Source organism: Amblyomma americanum, chromosome 2 (assembly GCF_052857255.1).
Source record: "Amblyomma americanum isolate KBUSLIRL-KWMA chromosome 2, ASM5285725v1, whole genome shotgun sequence".
Taxonomy (NCBI): domain Eukaryota; kingdom Metazoa; phylum Arthropoda; class Arachnida; order Ixodida; family Ixodidae; genus Amblyomma; species Amblyomma americanum.
In genome coordinates this window covers 23,235,767-23,259,652 of record NC_135498.1, presented here as the reverse complement: position 1 = coordinate 23,259,652, position 23,886 = coordinate 23,235,767, and the positions used below count along the sequence as shown (strand labels likewise).

The 23,886-nt window shown below is 47.1% G+C and overlaps 1 protein-coding gene across 1 annotated transcript in view; it reads right to left on the bottom strand.

The window, feature by feature from the left end:
- The window catches only part of LOC144118394 (centrosomal protein of 104 kDa), a 64,350-nt gene that overhangs the window by 25,456 nt on the left and 15,008 nt on the right, over positions 1–23,886 (bottom strand). Inside the window, exons 4-11 of the mRNA XM_077651341.1 lie at positions 18,250–18,388; positions 17,385–17,453; positions 16,286–16,314; positions 13,322–13,431; positions 7,261–7,316; positions 4,330–4,485; positions 3,057–3,087; positions 1,378–1,600 (exon numbers count right to left, since the gene is read on the bottom strand). Of these exons, the coding sequence (XP_077507467.1) occupies positions 1,378–1,600; positions 3,057–3,087; positions 4,330–4,485; positions 7,261–7,316; positions 13,322–13,431; positions 16,286–16,314; positions 17,385–17,453; positions 18,250–18,388 (813 nt within the window). The remainder of the gene's footprint in view (positions 1–1,377; positions 1,601–3,056; positions 3,088–4,329; positions 4,486–7,260; positions 7,317–13,321; positions 13,432–16,285; positions 16,315–17,384; positions 17,454–18,249; positions 18,389–23,886) is intronic.

The window sequence follows — 23,886 nt, the reverse complement described above, 5'->3', positions numbered from 1 at the left end:
CGTGCGGTGTGGTTACAAAGGAGACCACACCGCAGCTATTAGATACTCCCTTACAAAAATTTCTTTAGACAGTCTACAGACTGTCTATAGACTTCTGTCTATAAAGTGTTAAGATTGTCTGTAGAAAAATCCGAGATAATAGTCTATATGCAATACAAGTTCTATAGACAGTCTATAGACAATCTATAGGTTTATGGCCATACACTTTTAATAGACTTTTTTTTCTATAGGCATTCTATAGAATATGAATAGACAAAAAGAAATATCTATAGGGAAGAAATAGACTCTATAGGAAGTTTATAGACTGTATATAGACCATTTTTATTAGGGCTGATCTCATCTTCCTGTATTGTAGATGAGCCTTCGTCGCTAGTGTTTTGTTTTGTTTTGTTTATGGTGTTTCAACGCCCAAAAGAGACTCAGGCTATGAAGACGCCATAGCGGAGGGCTCCAGATAATTTTCACTACCTGGGGTTCTTTATCGTGTACTGGGTATATCGAAATGCGACCACCGCAGCCGGGACTGAACCCGCGACTTTCGGGTCAGCTGCCAAGCACCACAACCACTGAGATACTGCGGTGTTCGACACTTATCTTTATGGCTATATAAAGCCCTGTAGTGGCTGAGAGCAACTGGCGATTGCATGGACACCATTGTGACGGTTACTCGGTTCATTATTGCCTGCTTGGCAAAACTAAAATAATAATAATAATAATAATAATAATAATAATAATAATAATAATAATAATAATAATAATAATAATAATAATACAAATAAAAATAATTGAATTTTGTGGAAAGGAAATGGCGCAGTATCCTGAACCGCGCCGTAAAGGAAGGGATAAAGGAGGTACTGAAAGAATAAATAAAGAAAGAGGTGCCGTTGTGAAGGGCTCCGGAACAATTTCGACCACCTGGGCATCTTTAACGCGCACTGACATCGAACAGCACACAAGCGCCTTAGCGTTTCGCCTCCATAAAAACGAAGCCGCCGCGTTCGAGTTTGAACCCGGGAACTCAAAACTAAAATAAGAATTGGGTTTTTAAGATATAATGGTCACAATACGCGAAACGCGAGTAAAGCCTCCATACTCGGAAGCTGCACTGGTGTCTCCAATTCAACAACGTTTATTTACAAGCTTCCATTAGAGACGAGGGCGACGCTGAAACGGTATGCAACGTCCAAAGAATCAAACTTGCAAACAACGAGAGACTGATCGCGCAATTCCTGTGTAACTTCAAACATTAAGTTCCACAGTTTTAACATAGAGTTAACAAGAAACTCTACGCGGAACTACAGGCGAAGCCGAGACGCCACTACGGTCCCCATCTTTGTGCGGACGCGGCGCGCAGTAAAGCAGCGATGCCATGTGTACTTGCGCGCTCCAGCCACGAGCCGGTTCTCGAGTGCGAGGTACGAGTTCTTGGGGACCTTGGCAGCGGGCTGTCGGGGGGCCGATTGCTGCTGTTGCTGCTGCTGCTGCTGGGAGACGACGGCCGCGCGCTGCTCGGCGGGCGCGTTGCGTCCCGGACCTTCCAGCTGCGGGTCCATGCTCACGTGCAGGCCTTTGCCCACCTTCTCGGGAGGAGGCACAGGCCCTGCGGCCGAAGCGGGAACCACGTCAATGCGCTGTAATCGGATACAGCGCAAGAATGAAGCGACAAATGCCCCTCAAAGGAAGCCTTCCAGCTAATGGCGTCGACCGATTCTCATGACGTCACGGTCAATCCGTTAATCAGTTGTTAATCAACTTGCTCCTACCAAACCCCTGTAATGTCACTCTGCCGGGTTCAAGAGGAATCACCACGACGTCACGAAAATCAGTCGACGCCATTGGCTGGAAAGCCTCCTTTGAAGGCCATTCGCCGCTGTGTTCTTGAGTTGTTTCCGATCATTAGCTGACGGCTAAGGCTTGGTGCTACTCGATAAATGAAAATAATGTAAATGTTTCATGAATAAAGGAAAGGAAAGGCGCAGTAATGTCGCACTATCTGTGGACACCAGAACCACGCCATGAGGGGTGGGATGAAGCAGGGTATGAAATTGGAGGAGGGCAGGAAGAAGTTCCATAGTAGAGAGCTCCGGATTAACTTCGACCGCCTCATTCTTTTACGCGCAGTACATCGCACAGCACACGGGAGTTTTTGCATTTCGCCTCCATTTAAAATGCGGCCGCCCCAGCAGGGATTCGATCCCGCGACCTTGGGCTCAGCCGGTGAGCACCGTGACCACTGACGTAGTGCAGTCGTAGTTGGCCCATTTCCCAGCCTTTAGGGAGTTATTGTTCGGTGCCATCTACGCACAAAGAGTACGTATAATGTCACAGCATCCGCCCATAGTACGCAGGAGGCACTGGGTTTGGTTCGTGGTGCCGCGTTACCTCACTTTATTCTAATGAGCACAAGTGCCCTTGGGCAAGCGCAATGTTTTCTCCGGGCTCAAGCGATTGAAAAAGTATGTCTAGTGAAACCGTTCACGGGTCGGGACATGAGAAAACGGTTAGAAGTAACCGAAGCACATTTGTACAACGCCGGCTTTGCTGCAGCCACTTTGACTCATAAGACACTACGCAATACTATATAAACCACCTCAAAACGGGGTGCGGCCTGGTGGCTCAATTTGAAGGTAAGCTGGAGCGTCCAGCGTGCTGAAAAGATTCGAGCCCGGCCTGCTGTATATAGAGAGACTTGCTGTACCATGCTGATTTATTATAGTTTACAAGTTGGGCTAGGAAAGCTATGATAAAGTTACAAAAGCGCTTAAAATATCGTAACTGTGCCAAACTGCGACGCTAAGGCGCCCGTGTGCTGTGCGATGTCAGTGCACGTTAAAGATCCCCAGGTGGTCTAAATTATTCCGGAGCCCTCCACTAAGGCACCTCTCTCTTCCTTTCTTCTTTCACTCCCTGAGGCATATACTGCGCCATTTCCTTTCCCCAAAAACCAATTATTATTATTATGTGCCAAATTGCGCTGACCCGTCTCTCAGCAGCATAATTAACCTTAATGTGCAGCGTACAATTGGTCTTTGTGTTTAAGAAAATGCAAAAGTTACCTGGAAGAGCTGAGTCCCGCTCAGGGTTGTACTGAAAGAAAGGATGATTCAAGTCAACAAAAGTGCGGCCTTCTAACCAACTGTTAGGAAGCCGAACGCGATAGCATTAGTGGTCGCTTAGCCCTACTTCGCAACTCCATAAGCACGATTACGATACGCGCGCATCCATCTCAGAACCTAGCTCTATTCGAGAAGCGCCCCTTTACGGCTCCTCTACATCCATAGCCATGTCGGCCACGCCATGCACCCTGTCACACGACTCGACACGGTAACCACAGAGTAGTAGAAAACGTTCCGTACGCTCAGACTGCTGCGCACCCGGAACCGCGCCAACTCCTCGCCTGTCCGTGTCTGACGTCATGATTCGCTCTCAATGGTTGACTGTGGTGTGACGTCAAGACCTCTGCCGACCAATAATGTATTAGTGCGATAACGCGTACAACGTTTCCTCCGTACGTCAGCTCGATGAAACCAGGGCGAGCAAAACTGGGAACCTCGGCGTCCTTAAGCTGTCGCTTTCACAGGCCTCCTTGTTTGTTTGTTTGTTTGTTTGTTTGTTTGTTTGTTTGTTTGTTTGTTTGTTTGTTTGTTTGTTTGAACTACACCAATTTCACTGAAACACGTGGTAACTGTGAATGCCCAAGCGCTACACTTCGCTTGGTGTCACTCTCTCTAGAATTCTCTGGACCATTCAGTTTCTCACAGTACGACAGTGTAGTATCTCTGCGAAACAGCATGCGTAAAGCTATGTGAAAAGCAAGAACTGATAGCCATCTGAATTATTCTATTAACACGTTCACACGACGCAGCCTGTTCTGATTGCCTCTTTAGGAGAAATTTCCCTAAACCACATTGCGAGATCAAACCTCGTCGCACTATATAGTTCGTAAGTCCTAGGCGTAAGCTGCATTCCCTCTTCCTCTAAGCAACCTTGCACGCATGTCAGTAAAAAATGATGGTTTGCTCGAGTTTTGAACAGCCGGTTAGGATGAAAGCGCCGTGTGCGTGTGTGTGTTTTTTTCCTAGCGGCCTGAATCTTCGCAAGTTGCCCTAATTATTTCGCCATCTCAGCAGAAATGAAATCGTGGAAAAAAAACGAAGTCGAAGAAACAGATTCGTTTAATTTACACGTTGAGCACAGCCAGTTTCGATGTATTAGCTTTATCCTGTCTGCGCCTACACTAATCCGCATGTACCTGACTTCGGCGGCTTAAAATACCCAAAAGCAACACACAACACCGGCCAGTCGGTGTGCGATGGTGGTTGTCCTCACCCCTTCCATCTCCATGAGCTCGGGCAGGCGCAGGTGCTCGTAGGCATTCAGGCGGTACTCCTCGATGTGCTGCTTCTTCTGGCGCGCCCGGTCAAAGTCCTCCATCTCGACAGCCATCTGCTTCTCGATCACCATCTTGCCCAGCTTCTCACCCACCTCGCCAAGCACGTGGAAAGAACTTTCAGACCCCAGCACATCCCGCCCCACATTCAGCTACAAGCATAAGTGTGACTGTCGCGCAGAATCGTCGGATTATACAAAGCAAGTGCTCCCTCCTGTTTCCAGTTAACTTTTTATATGGCACCGGCGAGGAGGATTAGGCCCGTTTCACATGCTGCGACTAGAACGACAATATTCGGAGTAATCGGTGACGCCTCAATGCGATTTTCAGTCGCTGCTTTCAAATGCAACGCCTGCACAACGAATTCGACTGGAGGGACAAGCAACGTTCCTTGATGCTCGCATAGGCAACCCATGATTAAATGTGACAGAAACGCTACACAGAATTTGTTGACGATGTTATGACCAGCGTAATTTTAGACGCAAGGGACTATTGCATGTTTTTATTAGAATAATCATTTCTACTTCCGCCGCAACAACAGCTCCCACATGACCCTACGTCGCACGACGTCTCGGCGCTTCCCCAATGGTCAGTCGGAGTGCGAACACACCGACGCTGCGATTGAATTCCAACCGGGCGGAAACCCGTCGCAAGCCGTCTGCGGCTAGAACGACGTCCCTTCCCTGTCGCAGACGGACAGAATCCGGACCGTCGCAGGCGAAAATCGCATGCATGTGAAACGGACCTTACACGCCATTTCACGGCACACTGCAAACTCTTGCAAAACAAAGTTGGCTAACGTGCTCCTACAGCCATGGTTACGGTCCAGGACTACGTGGCCGACGGACCATAGCCATGAGCGCAACGCGACCCAACAAACCACGGGACAAACTTTCCGCCCGTCGTATCAAAAGACTAAAACAAAAGGGGGCGGTATCGCTCGCTGCGACATGGTAAATGAAGCGTGTAATGCGACTGGTAGTGCTGCGCTAGACGTGTCTTTCGACTACTCATACAGTGCAGAACTCTTCGCAGAGCACAGACACGCACGCATACACACACGGATACTGACAGCAGCGTGCACACGCACCGGTGGTAGGACCAGCCTTTGTCAATTCTGGTTTCCAGTGCCGCCTCCGCGTTAACTCTAAAAAGCTGATTCCGCCCCAGCACAAACCAGGCGTGTCATCTGACCAAGCAAACTTTACTGTATAGGGGAAGCAGGCTGGAGTATACCTCCACCGTCTTAAATCTACCGTTCTTGACTCTTTAGGTCGAGCGCCTCAACAAATGATGCTCGAAAGTGTCACCGCCATTGTCATTTAAAACAGGATTACAGGCGTACGAGGGCATGTATTAGATTAAGCTTTTTTTTTTAGACGCGGTAATGTGTTGTGCTACTCGTTCTGTGTGCGCTAGAGTATATGCATAACGCTTAGCAAAGCGAGGACAACATACGCAAGGGTTTAGGATGGATTCTTCTCTGTCACGTGACCTGTGGTAGCTGCAGATGCCCACAATTCGTGTGACGTGACCTGCTTATGGTCACTAGTGGAGTGTGGACAGAATCAACAGGAAAGGAAAGATTTCAAAGAAGTTTGGTTTGGTTTATGGAGGTTTAACGTCCCAAAGCGACTCAGGCTATGATGGGACGCCGTAGTGAAGGGCTCCGCAAATTTAGACCACCTGGGGTTCTTTTACGTGCACTGACATCGCACAGCATACGGGCCTCTAGAATTTCGCCTCCATTGAAATTCGATTTCGAATTTCAAAGGAGTGAAGAGCGAGACTAATTCAATCGAAGGTTGTCTCGATCCGACAATTGAATGAAGAATGAGTTAAATGTTGAACTGAAGAAAGTGAGCATTGTCCGAGAAACGAATGCGGGTCCCAGAAATATTGAAAGCATTGTCAAAGGTATTCACAGTGAAGCCGCATACATTCAGAGACAATTTTCGTAGCTCACTAAAGGTATCTGAAATGTTGAGGCAGGAGGTATAAAATTTCTAAATGTAGCTTACCACCCTTCAGTTTCTAATGCAAGTTAATGCGATAAAACAGTAGCAATTCTTTTTTTTTCAGTTCCTGCTAACGATAACAGATAATCATTAGCGGCCAGGAGGTGGAGGGCATTTGTCGATACACGCTTCGTTCAAAAAACACGCGAAATAAGGCGTTCGCATCTGTTAAGGTGGACACCTGATGGGCCGAACCACAGTTAAGACCTACGCGTCACAGGACACAGTGAACCCCAGACGCGTCGTCTGTAATAATGCTAACGAGCCGAATGCAATTCGATGGCGCTTTATTTATTTATTTATTTATTTATTTATTTATTTATTTATTTATTTATTTATTTATTTATTTACACTACTGCCAGTCTCAGTAAGAGACCGTAGCAGGTGGGCAATCAGTACAATATAAAGTTCAAAACAATAAAGAGAAATTACAAGCAGATCAACAAAAAAAGATAACTCTTACAATAAGTGTTAGATAACTACTAGTAGGCAGGTTACCTTATTTATATACCGGTATTATTATATGCATTGTTATATACATCAGGCATCTCGCAACTCTGAACTACAATTCGGGCTCTCGAACAAGATAATGTGGCTTTAGGGCTAGGCGCAATAACGAACTTCAGATACCGGAATCAATCATACGTAAGTTTTCGCCACTCGAACTTTATCTCAGCCAAGATACTTATAAGAAAGCTAGACATCTCTGTTCTTGTCCAAATTTATGAGCAGGCAAAGCATAAACAGACCCCAGCTGCTAGACGTTTTTTTTTTTTCCTTGGAATGCAGAAGAACTGCTTGGAGTCACCTGTTATGTTTCAGCAACTAACAAAATATTTTGGACTGGCTTACCTTTTGAAGTTCGACAACTGCGTTCTTCAATTTCTTCGCGAAGACGAACCTCTCCTCTGCAAATAAAAGCAAAAAAAGAGCAATAGGCGGGGTATTAGGAGAATTTTGGAATCAGAAGGAGATGATTCTTCACAGAGCTCCTCGCCATCATCGTCATCATCATTATTATTACGCCCACTGTAGGGCAACGGCAACGGACAAGAGTGCCCCGTAGTTGAAATGAACTCAGAGCAAATTGTAGACTATCTTCAGGTTAACTTCAGCTATTGGGCGCCTTACTTTATCACCGAAAAATAACCTTGTATACTCATCATCATCATCATCATCATCATCATCATCATCAACCTTACTGCACCCACTGCAGGGCAAAGGCCTCTCCCTTGTCTCTCCAATTAACCCTATCATTTGCCAGCTGCATCCACCCTTTGCCTGCAAACTTCTTAATCTCATCCGCCCACCTAACCTTCTGCCGCCCCCTGCTACGCTTACTTTCTCTTGGAATCCACTCCGTTACCCTTAAGGGCCAGCGGTTATCTTGCCTTCGCGTTACATGCCCTGCCCAGGCCCATGTCTTCCTCTTGATTTTGACTAAGATGTCATTAACCAGCGTTTGTACCCCACTCTGCCCGCTTTTGGCCTCTTAACGTTACAGCTATCATTTTTCTTCACTTTTCATTCTATTTTTTGATGCGAATAACGTGCTACACGCGGATAAAAACGACAACTGAAACGACGACTGAAACCAACTAGCTCACATTGCTGCCTTGCTTTCTTTCTAAAGCTCACTGCGTTGCCCTTAACTTAAGCTAAACCCTTTTCGTTAGCCTCCACGTTTCTGCCCCGTAGGTGAGTACCGGTAAGATACAGCTGTTGTATACTTTTCTCTTGAGGGATATTGGTAAACTGCCATTCATGATCTCAGAAAACATGCCATACGCGCTCCACCCTACTCTATCCAGATCAGGGGTCACTACCTGCTCTAAGTAGACGTGTTCACTTACCACATCCAGCACCTCGCTACCAATTGTGAGCTGCTGTTCCCTTGCGAGACAGTTGAACATTACTTTGGTTTTGTGCATGTTAATTTTTCGACTCACCGTACTGCTCTGTCTGTGTAACTCATTGATTATGATTTGCAGTTCATCTCCTGAGTGACTCAGCAAGGCAATGTCATCAGCGAATCATAGATTATGTAGGTATTCTCCATTAACTCTTATCCCAACTGTTCCCAATCCGCCTCGAAATACCTCCTGTAAACAGGCGGTGAATAGCATAGGCGAGATCATGTCTCCCTCGCTGACTCGATGTCTCCCTTATCGCAATTTTATTGCTGACTTTATGGAGTACTATGGTAGCTGTACAGTCGTTATAAATATCTTCCAGTGTTTTCCCATAAGACCCTTCTACACCCTGATTCTGCATTGCCTGCATGACTGCCGGGGTTTCCACTGAGTGAAATGATTTCTCGTGGTCAATGAAGGCTGCATATACGGGTTGGTTATATTCTGCACATTTCTCTATCATCTGACTGATAGTGTGAATATGGTCTATTGTCGAGAATCCTTTACAAAAGCCTGCCTGATCATTTAGTTGATTCAAGTCTAAGGTTGTCCTTCTGACTTTATTAGTGATTAACTTTTAAATACCTTGTAAGCAACGGACAGTACGCCGATCGGTATGTGATTTTTCAATTCCTTGACGTCTCCTTTCTAATAAATTAGGATAATGTTAGCGTTTTTCCAAGCTTCAGGTATGCTCGAGGTCATCAAGCAATGCATACACAGGGTGGCTAGTTTTTCTAGCACAGTGTCCCCTCCGCCCTTCAACAGATCTGCTGCTACCTGATCCTCACCAGCTGCTTTCCCTCTTCGCATTGCTCCTAACGCTTTCTTTACTTACTCTTTCGTTACTGATGGATTGACGCATTGCTGTGCGCTAGCTGTCTCTCTCATTAGCGTTCTGATTACATTGGCTACTGTATAGATTTGTGCACAGCTCTTCTGCTACTTCAACTGTCTCATCCACATTGCTAGTGACATTGCCCTCTTGTTTCTTAACGCATACATCTGGTTTTTACCTGTGCCTAGTTTCCTCTTCAAGTGCTTACTAGCAACCTACGTATGTATATATATATATATTGCTATGGCGAGTGGCCAGATTGCGGATGCGGTCCAGTAATGAAGCGATATTGCGTACGAGGTGCTTTGTGGTTTTAAACCCTGTAATGGTTAAACAGTCAATGCGTGGGATGACCGGTATAGTCAGATACAACAACTCAAGAACTAAGCGCCTTTTCTCCATCAAAGGACCCCCTTCCAGCCAATGGCGTCGGCCAACTTTCATGAGGCTGATAGTGTGACAATACAGGCAGTGGGTGATGTAAGGGGATATTCCTCGCCCTGCATAGTGCCGCTGCTTGCATCGTCACGATAGCAGGTTTTTGAGGATCCGCCGACGCCGTTGGCTGGAAAGGGGTTATTCGATGGGGAAAAGGCGCTTAGTTCTTGAGTTGTATCCGTTTATAGTGTCATCCAGGACACTATACAGCAATGTGCCGTTCTTAGTCGAGTTCAAGATGTTCATGTGCACCCAAGCATGTGCACCCAGGCATAATTTATTTTTTGGCCATTGAAAGCCGTGCCCTGGTTAGTTCGCGATCTGCTTGCACTGTTTATGAAGGGAGAATTGCGCGTAGTCACTGGCGGCATTAGGAAGGAAGGGCATAGTGCACTGGAGTTGCGACACTGTAGAAAACTGCTTCCAAGGCTCGGCTATGCTTCATTTAGTAAAAATACATCCACCTCTCAGACAACCTGTCCGATGATCTCCAACCACACCATTGCCTTCCTCCTTATCCTCGGCCTGGATTTCGCGTACTTTTCGCGTCTTAAAAAATGCTCCAGAAAGTTTAAATGTCCTGAAAACTTTCGAGCAGAAATTCCTTCCAAGGAGCGTGCTGCGATTAATAATAAATAAATAAATAATAATAACAACAACGCTTAGAACTGATGCTTGGGAGAGTTGGTACGCCATTTATAAGAGGAATAGCGGGAATTTTGACAGGGACGAAAGGAATGACAAACGAGGAGAGGCGCTGTCTAGCAACGAAAGTTTTATTGCTTGGAAGGAGGAAGTGCATACGACGCGGCAAACAAGAAACGCCATAGTGAAAATTTAGGCTCGTTCATGCACATGAACACCCGAAAAGAGTACATAACACCATCATCGCTTCCCTCCGGCCAGAAACCCCAATTGTTTTGCTAACAGTGCTAAGCAGGGCCTGCTAACGCATGCGTCCTTGAACCATGCAATGTGAGCGGGTTCAATAATTTCACGCGTTACCTTGTTGCTGTGCCTGCTTAATATCTTTGTCTGTGCGAAGCGTGGGTGGCAAGATTTATCTTCGAAACCTGCAATGTATGCCGAGATGCGCCTTCACATATTGATACACATTCTTATTGTGCCTTTTTAGCCGTTCATTAATACGACGTCCCGTCTGGCTTGAAGTATGATAATAGTATGACACAGACGACACCTTCTTGACACGGTACGAAATGATTCGCGTGCTTTGTGGTACACTCTTGTGGAACGCATTTGGCGTTAAGTGTTTTACACATCTTTGCAAGCTTTCCGGAAACCGAGAAGCCTGACAGTGGTTCTAAAGACAAAAAAAACTATTCGATCTAGTACGGCGCTATTGTTTCGTCTCAGCGATCATCACGCTGGCTCGCAGCGTTGTTTCAGTTGCGTAAGCGAGCGATAGAACAGAAAGAAAGAGCAAGAAGAAAGACCAGTCGCTGCTTTGCATGCAGGACACACCGTCGCACCGTCACCTCCGACGTCGTGAAAACAAAAACCAAACAAAAGCAGTTGCTTTAGCACTCCGGTTTATGAGAGCGTTTCGTATTTCACGATGGTCACGATAGGCGGCTCTGCTGTGTTCGCACTCCACTGTGTAGCGATGGCGACAAGGTCGATTGTTCACTGTCCGTCAAGTGCAGCTTGGGAGTCGTTCACAATAAGAAGTTTTTTCTCTACGAGCGTGTTTTCACTATAACCGAAAGAGAAGGGCCGCACCCTTCATTGGCTTCCGTGGACATCGTGTGTGGTCATTATCATTCCTGGAGTCGTTCTCGGAAGCACTCAACGCTAAACGGAAAACAGCAGCAAAAGTCCTCATATATTTTATAAATGCGTCAGCATCACGGTATTAAGAAGCGAGGGGGAGGAAACCCATCCACTCTTTTTTTTTATGTGCGTGCGTGTTTTTTTTTTGACGTCATCCGGGAACGGTCACGCGTTTTGAAGAGCCTGAATCGCCGAACGCGTGTACCACAAGCGAACAGCAAAAACCTGCCCCGTGCAAAAAGCGCCGCATGGGGAAGCGCCATAATGGTTTTGTAAGTTGCACAAATGCCTCTCTAGCTTCTTACTTTCTTCGTGACCTCGTTCCCTTTTCCCGGAAATTAGTGCGCATTAGCATAAAAAGCACATCAGCTGGTCATTCCCTCGTCACGGGTGATTTGCCTCGACGACCCTCGCGCAGTATGCGAGGCGAGCAAAGCAAAGATAAAAAAGACAGAATACCAGCTCCTAGTTACGTTGCCAACCGCCTGGCACCAACAACGGTGACGTGCCTCTCCTCAGACAGGGTTATGCAGTGGCCATGCGGAGAATGCTGAGAGGCATCGCCAAGACTTTTTTATTTTTTGCTGCGCCGCTCGTTAGCAGGCAGTGGTCGCGTCACGTCCCGCTATATATGGCGCGTTTAAATGTGCTTGTGAATATTTGCAGTACAGAACAAACGCAACACCGATTAGACTTTCTCATCGCTGCTGCTGTTATTTACCGCCCTGTTACCAACGCAGCGGTTGCCAATTAAGGTGAGGACAATTTCAGAAATAAAAAATTATGCAGGGCCTTTTTCTTTTATTAGATTATAATTTATGGTGGTTTAACGTCCCAAAGCTACTCATGCTACGAGGAACGTCGTAATGGAGGGCTCCGGAAATTCCGATCACCTGGGGTTCTTTAACGTGCACTGACATGGCACCGTACATTTTCTTATTGCTTCTGTACTATAAAACACACTCATACACTCATACTGAGATTTGTTTGCACTAAAAATATATTCCTCATGCCTACCGTTCATTTTCACGGGGTTTAAAAGATAATTTTTGTATGATAACTTGCGCTGCCCAGCGCCAACAAGCTGCTGTTACGAATAAAAAACAAGCGCAAAAGGGAGCGTTCACAAGAAGAAGGTGTAGACAGCAAGGCACCAGCCGGCGCTTCCAGCATCATCCTGTCTACCCACTCTTATGAACGCGTCCTTTTCTGCTGGTTTCGTTCCGTAAGCGTGCTTCAACTTCGAATACTTGCTCCTTCTAGTTTGGTTTATGGTTTATGTGGGTTTAACATCCCAAAGCGACTCAGGCTATGAGAGACTTGGTAGTGAAGGACTCCGGAAATTCCGACCACCTGGGGTTCTTCAAGGTGCACTGACATCGCACAGTACACGGGCCTCTAGAATTTCGCCTCCATCGAAATTCGACCGCCGCGGCCGGGAACCCGCATCTTACTTGCTCCTTCTACGAGATGAATAAGCAACTAGTCTTTTAGGCTGCCAGGCACAGAGATGCAGTTTACAATATTCCTCCAGCATTCCAATTGTGTACGGCAAGACATCATTTCGTTCTTATTGAAGTCCCTCCACATAACACGGATACTTCCAAACTGCCTCAGTGTACAGTCATGAACAAAAGTTTGCGGGACGCGGAGTCACGAAAAAAAATTAGTGCGGCGCGGTTAAGCACAGCAGGTGCATGAAATGCATAGAAGCGTGACTAGACAGGTGTTTCTCCATCTTCTAGAAGAGCACCATCCGACTGGACAGAGAGGCAGCGCAGTAATAAATTTGTTGCCGCGAATCCGCATCCCGCAAACTTTTCTTCCATGAATGTGTCTCGTTCGAACCAGGCAGCGATAGCTTGCCAGCAATGCTCCCACAAGTTATGACGCATCGAGTCATGACGCATAGAGAAGGGCCCTCATCGCTCACCTGCGATGGCGTCTCTCTTCTTGGCCTCCAGTTTCCGCAGTATCTGCGCCACCTCTGTGTCCACGTACATGTCGAAGGCCAGGTCGTCCATGGGGGATATCTCCTCGTTCCTGCATGCGGTTTCACCACGCGGCAAGGAGAGCTGACTTGCCCGTCATTACCCCCCCCCTCCCCACACACACACACACACCCACACCCTCTTAATGTGCTACTGATCACTCAAGAGCACTTCTAATGGCAGCTTTGTCGTTGCGTGTTCAAGAGAAGGAAGGTTGTTGCTGTCTTTGTCGCTAGCGGGAGTTCTGGTGGTCTAGTAGTGCGGAAGCGTCAGAATGTCGCTGTCAGCTTGAGATACTGGATCGAGTAAACAAGATCAAGGACCTCTTAACACAAAGAAGGCATAGGCGAGTTTTCATTCCTGCATAAGACGCCGAATCATAACTTTCTGTTATCAATACTGCCTAGAAATGGACAGAATGTAAAAGGTATACAAGCCTTACGCACGCTGCTGTTAGGGATAGAACCTAAGACGTTGCGTGCGTTCAGCTAGCAAGTGAGCTAGGCTGACGGCTGTCGGCGAGTTTCTTCCTTCGAACTGAGATCACGTGCCAAATGGCGTTTGCAGTGGACTAAAATATGGCAGGTATCTGCCATCGCAGGCCCGCGAGGCGACGGCGAGGCAACACCTCGACGTCCCCACGTGGGGCCCCGTCGGCGAAAGCTCTGCAGAACTTTTAAATAAAGTTGTTACCAACCAACCAAATCTGCCATCGCAGGGTCTAGCAGCGCTTGATAGCCATTTAAATGCCAGTCACGTAAAAAGTCCATAAACGTAAAAGAGAGCAAAGACACAGCGTTTTATGACTTTAATACTTTAATAGCTCACTCACTACTGGTGACATGTTTCTTTTTGTTCCGCAGTTTCTTTGGGCCCAGTTATGGTGAACCAAAGTACGCCTCCCGTAAGTCATGTGGCTTCTCTGTGTGATGTAACCGTTCACCTTTTAAGCTGAACTTGCTAATGAATTAACAGTTCGGCTGCTTAATTAATTAAGATTTCGGAGCGCTTGTTATCAACCGCTTCATACGGCTCAAAAAACCATTACATTCTGTATTTTACGAAGACGGAAGGCTGGGGGATCTGAATCATGGTTGAGTGCCTTAAACCTGCCAAGAAAAACAGGTCATGCCGCAACAACAGTTGTTGTACGTGCCTCAGCTAGTTGAGAAATACGCTGTGGATTCTATTATTTATCTTTCCAACATGTATCTCAAACCAAAAACTAAACTCACACAATCAATCAAAGGGCCGATAAAATTCCAAACATAGACGAGGACTTTCAGTGATATTCAAGCTGCCGCCTCCCGACTCGGCATAGACAGCGCGGTGAACAGTCAGTCTCCAAAGAGAAAAAGCGCTGCCGACTTCAAACCGCTGCTTCTGCGATCCACTTTCTGTAATTTATTCCTCGCTGAGCAAGCGGTATTTCAGGCGTTCACCCTTTTCGCGCTGACGTAGTTTCGGTCACGGCAGGGCGTGGTGCGATCAATCCACCCGAGCTCATTCGTTAACAGATAACGCGATAAAATGATACATAATTAGAAGATATAGAAAACTGCAAGCGCAGCTCCTCCATCTTCGAGCGCAGCGGCCACCTTTCCACATGCTTTCAGCGGTATGAAACAAACACAACGAGAAAAAAAAAAAAGAAAACGCCACTATCCAAAGGTTCAACAGACCTCACTTTGTTCACTCTGTGCTGTCAGTTAAGCGGTGGGTTCTTTATATTCTGCACGTACAGCAGCTCAGTGAGCCCCGCCATGTGTCTGTCACTCGGCGAGAGCGTGAACTGGAGCGAGCTATGCGGACTGTGACGGACGGTTGGTGACACGGGAACGTGACGCGGCGCGGATTGCAAAAATGATAGCTCGATGAGGCAACAGCAACCTTTCGCAATGCTCCAAACCCCAGAGCACGATAACGACAGTCTGAGCAGGTGTAGCAGCTAAATGAAACAAGCTGCAGCGGGTTTTCCGTACCGAATACAAAGCGCAGTACGCTGTGAAGGACAGTGTAGAGGTCTTTGGACTCGGTGCAAGGTGCGTGCAGTTTAACTTCTCGAAGCTGGATGTGGGTTCCGAGAGATGCCGTAGTTGGGAGCTCTGGATTAATTTTGACCTTCTGGGGTTCCATAACGTGCGCTCACATTGCATTACACACACGGGCGTTTCTGCATTTCGCCTCCATCGAAATTCGGCCGTCGTGGCTGGAATTCGTTCCCGCGAGCTTGGATTCTGAGCCACTGCAAACTCACTGAGCCACTGCGCCAAGATCGATCAATCATTCATTCAATCAATCAATCAATCAATCAATCAATCAATCAGCCATTCACTTACTCACTCAGCCAATGAATCTGTCATTCACCCACTCACTCACTCACTCACTCAGCCAATCAATCTGTCATTCACCCACTCACTCACTCACTCACTCACTCACCCACCCACCCACTCACTCATTCACTCACCCACTCACTCACTCACTCACTCACCCACCCACCCACCCACCCAACCACTCACTCACTCACCCACCCACTCACCCACTCACTCACTCAACCAACCAACCAATCGGTCACTCATTCACTTACTCAGCTACTCATTCAGTCAATCAATCACAGTGTTTTATTAGGTCCATTAGCACTGGGTTTTTTTGAACTAGCTCTGCAGGCTCAGGAACAGGCCAGCAGCATACATGGGTGTTCTAATGTTCGCTCTCTTAGTAAGGAAACGCATGCATGACCAAGCCGATGACTGCATATTGTGGTCACGCGGGCAGCAATATATCATTGCACTCAGTGCACAACGAGGAAAAGCCGCAAACGACACGTAGAATGCAAAGGACCCTATGAACTGTTGCGCATGCGCGGCGTGTGACACTTGCATTTCGTTAAGGTGGTTCCCACTTACCGCTTGATGATGGTCTGCCACGTCGTTTTCTTTTACAAACCAGTGCAGCGTGTAATAAATAGTAAGGTAGACAATGAACGTTTCTGCTTAAAACACGACAGAACAGCAACACGCTTCCCAGCACTGCGAACTGTTGGCTTGTTGTTTAACAAAACGCAGAGTCTACTGAATGCAAGCGAAACGGGTCGACACCGGAGATAACATTTCAGCTCTTGCAGGAGTAAATTGTTTTATTTTTTATAAAAATGAAACCCGAAGACAGAAAACGCAATGTATTAGGACAGAGTGTTGTGTCAGTCATTCCGCACTTTTCAGCCATGTTAATGTGGTGACGCCAGTCATGTATCGGACCTGCGATGAGGTCGCGTGTTCGATGCATGGCTGCGCAACAAGATTTTAATTCAGAATTTATCTTCTTCAGGGCCTTGCTTCTCGTGCAGTTTATGAAGGAACACGATGATTCAGAGCCGTACTGTGGCAATGTAGTGCGCACACTGAACAAAGTGAACAAACGTCGAGAGAAAGCCTCAGTCTGATGGCCAACATTTTAATGCGAAAGCATTATATGGCTCATCGACAACGAAATGGAGCGTTGTTGACCGCGAAAGTGGTCACGAAAAATCCCAGATGGCGCCACAGTGGTATCAAGGACAAATAAATTTCTTTCGAAAGTGTGGGAAATTTTCAGGTTGCGAAGCGAGTGCGCAAACCATAGAGCAGAAAACAGCGTTACTTTATGGCGAACAGAGGTGAACTTTGTATATGCATTGTCTTACGACGGAATGCCAATGCGCAGGTCTGCCATTAAGAAGAAAATTTAAAAAAAAATAAAGAACTAAGAAAATAAGACAAAAACAATGCGTTCCGGTTCAAAGTCCAATAAGACTTGTCTTTATTGTCGAAACATCGGCTAACGGACTGAGGCTCCCCCGCTGCTCTTGTTCATTTTGTTTTGTGTTATCAAGAACCTCATCTTCCTGTCTTCTCTCTAAGGCAGTGCCTGTCAGAGCCCACGTAGTTCAGCGTGGTTGTCGACGCAGTTAAATTCGTCGTTAGTTGTTACCTCGAATCCTCCCACATTGAGAGCTGTCTCGCTCACCTCGTCTTCTTCAGAGCCGTCCAGGCCTTGGACGTCGTCCCCGATGACATTCAAGGCCACGATTCCCACCTGAAAAGGACCGCAGGGTAGAGCGAACACCCGGCTTATTTAGTGGAGGTAAGCGCGCAAAGTTGAGCAAGCGTAGTACTCACAGTCGGACACAACTCAAGAACGCGGCGGCTTTTCCCCGTCAAAGAACCACCTTCCAGCCAATGGCGTCGGCCGATTCTCATGAACCTGCTAGTGTGACTGTGTAGGAAGTGGTAGATTCCCTCTGTTCCGCCGCGGTGGCTCAGTGGTTATGGCACTCGGCTGCTGACCCGAAAGACGCGGGCTCGATCCCGGCCGCCGCTGTCGAATTTCGATGGAGGCGAAATTCTAGAGGCTCATCTACTGTGCGACGTAAGTGCACGTTAAAGAACCTGAGGTGGTCGAAATTTCCGGAGCCCTTCACTACGGCGTCCCTCATAGCCTGAGTCGCTTTGGGACGCTAGCAGGGTCATGAGAATCGGCCGACGACATTGGCTGGAAGAGGGTCTTTTGAAAAAGCCGCTGCGTTCTTGAGTTACATCCAACTATAGTTTCATAATCGTGCACAAACTACTCGCGGTCAACTTTCTGTGGCACTGCAGCAGAGGCTAGGCAGAAAAAGGAGGGAGGTAGGCCTTTGCGTCCGTGCCGTGGGGACTGACGATCCCGCACCGTCTCGCCTACTCCTCCCATTCATCCCTCCGCTCTCCTTGCCCGAACAACGAACAGCCCACTCCCAATTGCACGGGGACAAAGGCCCGTATCATTCCCTTATCTTCCTAGTCCCTGCTGCACTGCCACAACAAGCAGAAGCGGCCGTAGACGAGGCACGCACCTGGTTGTAGACATTGTACTTGTTCACGTGATTTGCGTGAATCAAAAACTTCACAAAATCTCCTATGGCATCCACCAGCACCGACTTCAGCTCCCGTGACTTGTACTCCGAGTGCAGGTTGTCTGCCAGGGAGACTTCCCTGCAAGGCAGGATATAACACGATGACGTAAATGGGAAATCAAAAGGCATCCCAATATTTAAGGATATAAAAAGCGAATAAATTAATCTCTATCCGATGTCTACAGCGCCACGTGACATAGCTTGCACTTTTACTCGAGATCATAGCCACAGCGTAGAAGTCACGCGTGACGTGAGTCGTATCTGCAAGTTCGTTTGAGAGGGAAGGTAGCCGCTATCAGCATTAAAGGTTGACGCGAGCTAATCTCATGCGATGAAAACGCATAACGAGGTTGTATTGAAGCATCATATTCCTGTGCACAAAATCTGCACAAACGGTGCTTGCGCATGGTAATAATCTTCATTGCATATTTTTGTTTTATTACATTTCTTTGTAGGAAAAGAGCAACTTCAGCTTTAAATTTTCTAATTTTATCAAAGGTCATTTCAGGAGAGTTTGAGTTTGTGTAAGTACACGTGCCTTTGTTCTTCTCATAAAGGCTGAAGAGCCATGTGAAGCACAATTTTTGCAAAATGCATGCACACTAAAATAAGTTTACGTCGCCGACATCACTAGTGAGAGCAGAGGATACAGTTGCACGTTTGGAGAAAATAATTTGAAAAAGTAGGGGCGATCAAATGGAGGAAGCGGAAAACTTTATTTAGAAAGGGTGACTGGGAGGCTGGTTCTTGTAGGCGGCGCCCTCAGTCCAGTACTCCGATAGCTTCTGCTATCCTTCGAGCCCGGGCGATCAGCCTCTGCTGATAGTCCAGGCTGGAGCTGGCTAGAGCAGTTTCACATGAGGATGTACTGAATGCGATAGCATTCTTCTTTGACTCACCAATCAGTTCCAGTTGTGATACTGTTTCAACTCTGAGTCCGTTCTCTCTCACATCGCACTAAAATAAGAGACAGGAGTGACCACAACGCATAACCTCTGTTTATATACGGTATACTTCAGCAGGAGAACAGCAGAAGCTAAAGAAGTGAGTAGAAAAGTCAAACATATCGTGTCTCTGGGCGCCCGAAAAAAAAGCAAAAATCCAACGTCCATACAGGCAGCCGTTCAAGCCAGGCTTGACCGTTGGACCAGTTTTTTTTTTTTTTTCAAATGAAATATGAAGCCAGGAGACGAGATTAATCTCTGCCAAGACATGAGATTGCAATGGTGCCAGGCCGCCTCGAGAGGTACTCGTCGAGCATCAAAGCGAGAACAGCGGTCAAACAGGACTTCCGTTGCTTCATCCCAATTGGAGTGCTCGAATGCTCAGAAGTGAGCGATCCCAATCCGAGAAAAATACTTACTGGTGAAGATCCCCTCAAATCTCAGGCGACGAAGAAATGTTGGATCGCGGCGGGAGGATCCGTTACAATGTTTGATGATTGTACCTCGTTCAATTTCCCAGATATCTGACACCATTTGCTCATAAGGCCGTTTTCAGGCACGCAGGCGACTGCAAGGCATTCTTGGAAGCGCCCATTACAGTCGTGCCTGGATATATCCCGGGCGATTCAGATCAACGGGTAAAGTAATACGTAACTTACTCGAAAAGGATACTAGCATATGAAGCAGTTTTCACAGAAATGTACAGAGACAGATTTTGAAAGATAAAGGCCATCAAATTTTTCATTCCTGAAGAAAAATACCGTGCATTTTCGTACATTTCTGTGAAACCCGCATTGTACTAGTGCCTGTACTTTTCGAACTATTGAATTCTTAATAGAATTGTTATTCTTGGATCACCCGGTAAATCGGGTTTTCAGAACCTCGTTGACGGCCTTCATTTGTTGTAGCCTTGTGTTATATATTCGTCCTCTAAAGGCGTTTACAAGTCTAACGCTTATGGAATCTAAGACTCCGCTCTCAAGTGAACAGATCTAGCAGTTACATGAAAGAGGCCGTTAACAGCTGCGCCGTTATAACCCGGCTGCTACTGGAAAGTTGCGCGGCCTTTCTAAGGTACTAGATGGTCAATTTCCGTGATTTCGTAAACAATTTGCTCACAAGGCCGTTTTGAGGCATGCAAGCGCCCGCAAGGCCGTTCTTAGCAGCGCCGATTACAGTCGAGGCAGGATAAATAGAACCCGGATATTTCGAATTAGTGACTATATCCAACACACAGGTTACCCTTGAAAATCCTATGTAAAAGTGCACGAATGTCGCGCTCTATATCGTACTGCAATTTCGCCAATCTTTCGATATATCGAAATGCGCGCCGAGCCCCTACAAGCGGCGCTTCTAACGGCGCTCTGCGGTCACTTTCACGTGCAGAGATGACTCGGCTGCTGGCTGCGCTAGCGCTGTGAAAACTGGTGGTGAACGTGCGGTGTGCTTGAAGGTGGCCTTCGATCTCTTGTACTCCTTTCCCACGCCACATTTAAGTGATGAAGTGAAGCCATCCTAAATAAAGCTTAGCGGCGGCCCTTGTCTGGCGTGTTTCGCAGCCGAAGGCGTTCGGAAGCCAAATCACCTTAGTTTTAATCAGATTATGTTATTTTAGTTTACTGTTAACAGGATTAAACTTTTCATGATAGATAGCTGCCAGTTCCAAAGCAAGATCCGCAGCGATTTCGATGCAAAGCAGATTAGGTCTAGCAACTTCTAGCTAGCGGTGCGGTGCAGCACACTCGCGGGCGGCAGGTCGTGCCAAGAAGCCCACCACAAGCGAATATGCAATGTATTCTCGCTTCTAGGTTGCTGAAAAGTTTGTCTAGGGCTATTTTATATGTATAATTACCGATATGTTGAACTATTTCGCGATCGTCTTCGAGTTTTATATATCAGGGTTCGACTGCACTGCCTGTGTGCGTTCGGCCATCATGGAAGAAATCGCCCGATCGATCGAACCCTTTCTTACGAGGAGGGCAACAACAACTGATAAGCTGATTTGCGAGACCGAGGCATCAGACTCTACGTTAATACGACCTGCATACTTCTCGCCTATGAACAACAATGTTATAGGCTAGACGTCTTAAGATGTGAGGTCAGCCTTCTCGATGTCTGCACCAGCGCATATATAACCAGTGCAGACACGACGAGGGAGACAGAGGTTGTCGCTGACTGCGTCTTGATACATGAAAAAATCGGTGGGCAGCAATATTTTTCAGCAACGAACTGTGGTCCTTGCGCTCGTAAGCATTCCAGGAGATGCCGAAGAAAGATGACCTGGGAAAAGATGTCGAAAACGCTCCCTGAGCATGTAGATGGCAGATGGCGTGCAGATAGCGAGGCAAATCGGCGAGAAACATTGCACCTGTTTAGGTACTAGAGAAAGTCCTGTATATAGGCGCAGGGCCTGGCCTACATGCACATGTCTGGTGCTATGAATCATCCTGAAGACGTCTATCCGACTCAGAATTCTTCGAATGCCAGGAGTAGATTCCGGCCAGCATTCAGAGCAAACAAAGACGTATGGAGGCTGTGTTTTACATCGTTCGACAGATGCCAATACAGCGCTTGCCGCCGATAATACGAAGGCTGTCCCAACGTCCCAGAATAGTAAGCAATGGATCGTGGAAATCAAGCGGTATCCCACTTTGTTTCATTTTGGCTAATTCGATAATTCGGAGGCAAAAAGGTCCCTCGCCAACACAGCATCGCAGACACAGCCATGCATCAAGCGTTAGTTTTTCAGTAGGCGAAAGGACTCATCAAGAACACCCTTTCGCGCAGACAGTTTATATATGGAGCAGGCGTCATAGCCAGCTCGGGAGACAAAGGTCAGCCACCTCTGGGGGAGCCACTGCAAAGAACAAAGCTAAAACCGCACAAGGGAAAGAAGAAAAGAGTGAGAGGAAAGAAAAGTGTGCGCTGTGCTAGAGCCCAAAATCCGGGCGCAAGCGCCCCCCAGCGACGGCCGGGGCAAAAGTAATAAAATTAAGAATCACGTCCAGGCCGGCGAGAGCAGCAGGGTCACGTAACGCGAACGCTGGCAAATCACGGTTAGGCTATCCCCTCTCTCCATCCCCCGTCTCTTCCGCTTCCCTTTCCTCCCTTGCCTTCCCGCTTTCCCTCGGTCGAGGGAGCGGAGGTCAACGACCTCCCTAGCTGCCATCCACGGACCCACGGAGGACCAGCTCATCGTGAATGAGCTGCCGCGTTCACCGCACTCCAGCCCGATACCGGAAGCACGACGACGTCACCGCTGCGTTCGCAACAGGAAGTTCACCGTCGAGAGAGCACCATTACTCTTGCTCGGCAGAGCTGAGACAAAAAAAAAAGCATTTTTTTTTGCCCTGTGCCAATGTTCGCTTGATCCTGTGCACCCCAGTTGATTAAAAATCTGAAAGAATTGGATCGCGTGTTGACATATGTAAATACGCCCAGGCCACATTATGTATAAAATTCCATTTCCCTCCTTACCAGTAACGTAGGTGAAAAAGCGTGATGTCAGTAGACTTATAGTCCACATTGTGTCTTATATCAAGTGTTCGAATTCTAAAAAAGAGAGATATAGTCCTTGCAGAGGGCAACAACCCTAATCTATAACCTCATAATTCAAGTGGAAAATATTCAATTCGAAGAGAGAAACTGCTGCCACTGGAAATTTTTGTGTGTTGCCACCTTATATTTCGCGGTACACAGGAGCCCATGTTCCTCGATGGATTGGTGTATCATCCTTCAGAGTGACGTTTCTCATTATTTGTTTCTTTACTCCACTGTCTGTTACTCACACTGAGCATTTATATGCGTTTTTGCATATTTAGGATGCTTGAGACAGCTTACCTAGCTTGCTGGCCAAGTCTTACTCTATTTCACTTTCAGCTGAACTGGAAACATGTCCTTCCCGTTTCAGCCTTCATTGCTTCCAGAGCACCCCCTCTCTCCTCAATGCTACGTCAGAACTTACCAAAAAGAAAAACAAATAAAACAAACAGGACTTCCACCAGAACAACCCAGACGGCGCCATTAGGTGTTTTTAAGGTGAATAGCTGTGAGAAATGTACCCTGAAGATTGGCGCCTGTTGTAAATTTGTTGGTTCTGAATGACACTACAGCATTCAAAATTTGGACGGTCTCACACACACCAGCACTACGCATAGCGACTAATATGTAATATTATCTGCACTAAGAATACGCACCTGTCCACTGCTTCGATAGGACGAGGTCGTGGGTTCAAGTCCTGACCGCGACGACCGCATTTTGGTTTCAGCGGAATGCATAAATGCACGTAGCTGCGCGATGTCATTGCATGTTGAAGAACACCACATGATGGAAATTAATCGGATGATCGCCGCGGTGGCTGAGGGGTTATGGCGCTCGGCTGCTGGCCCGAAAGACGCGGGCTTAATCTAGGCTGCGACGGTCGAATTTCGATGGAGGCGAAATTCTAGAGGCCCGTGTACTGTGCGATGTCAGTGCGCGTTAAAGAACCCCAGGTGGTCGAAATTTCCGGAGCCCTTCACTACGGCGTCCCTCATAGCCTGAGTCGCTTTGGGAGGTTAAACGCCCATAAATCAAATCAAATTAATCGGAAGTCCTCCACTGTGGTGCCTCTCACAACCCTTGTGCGGCGTTG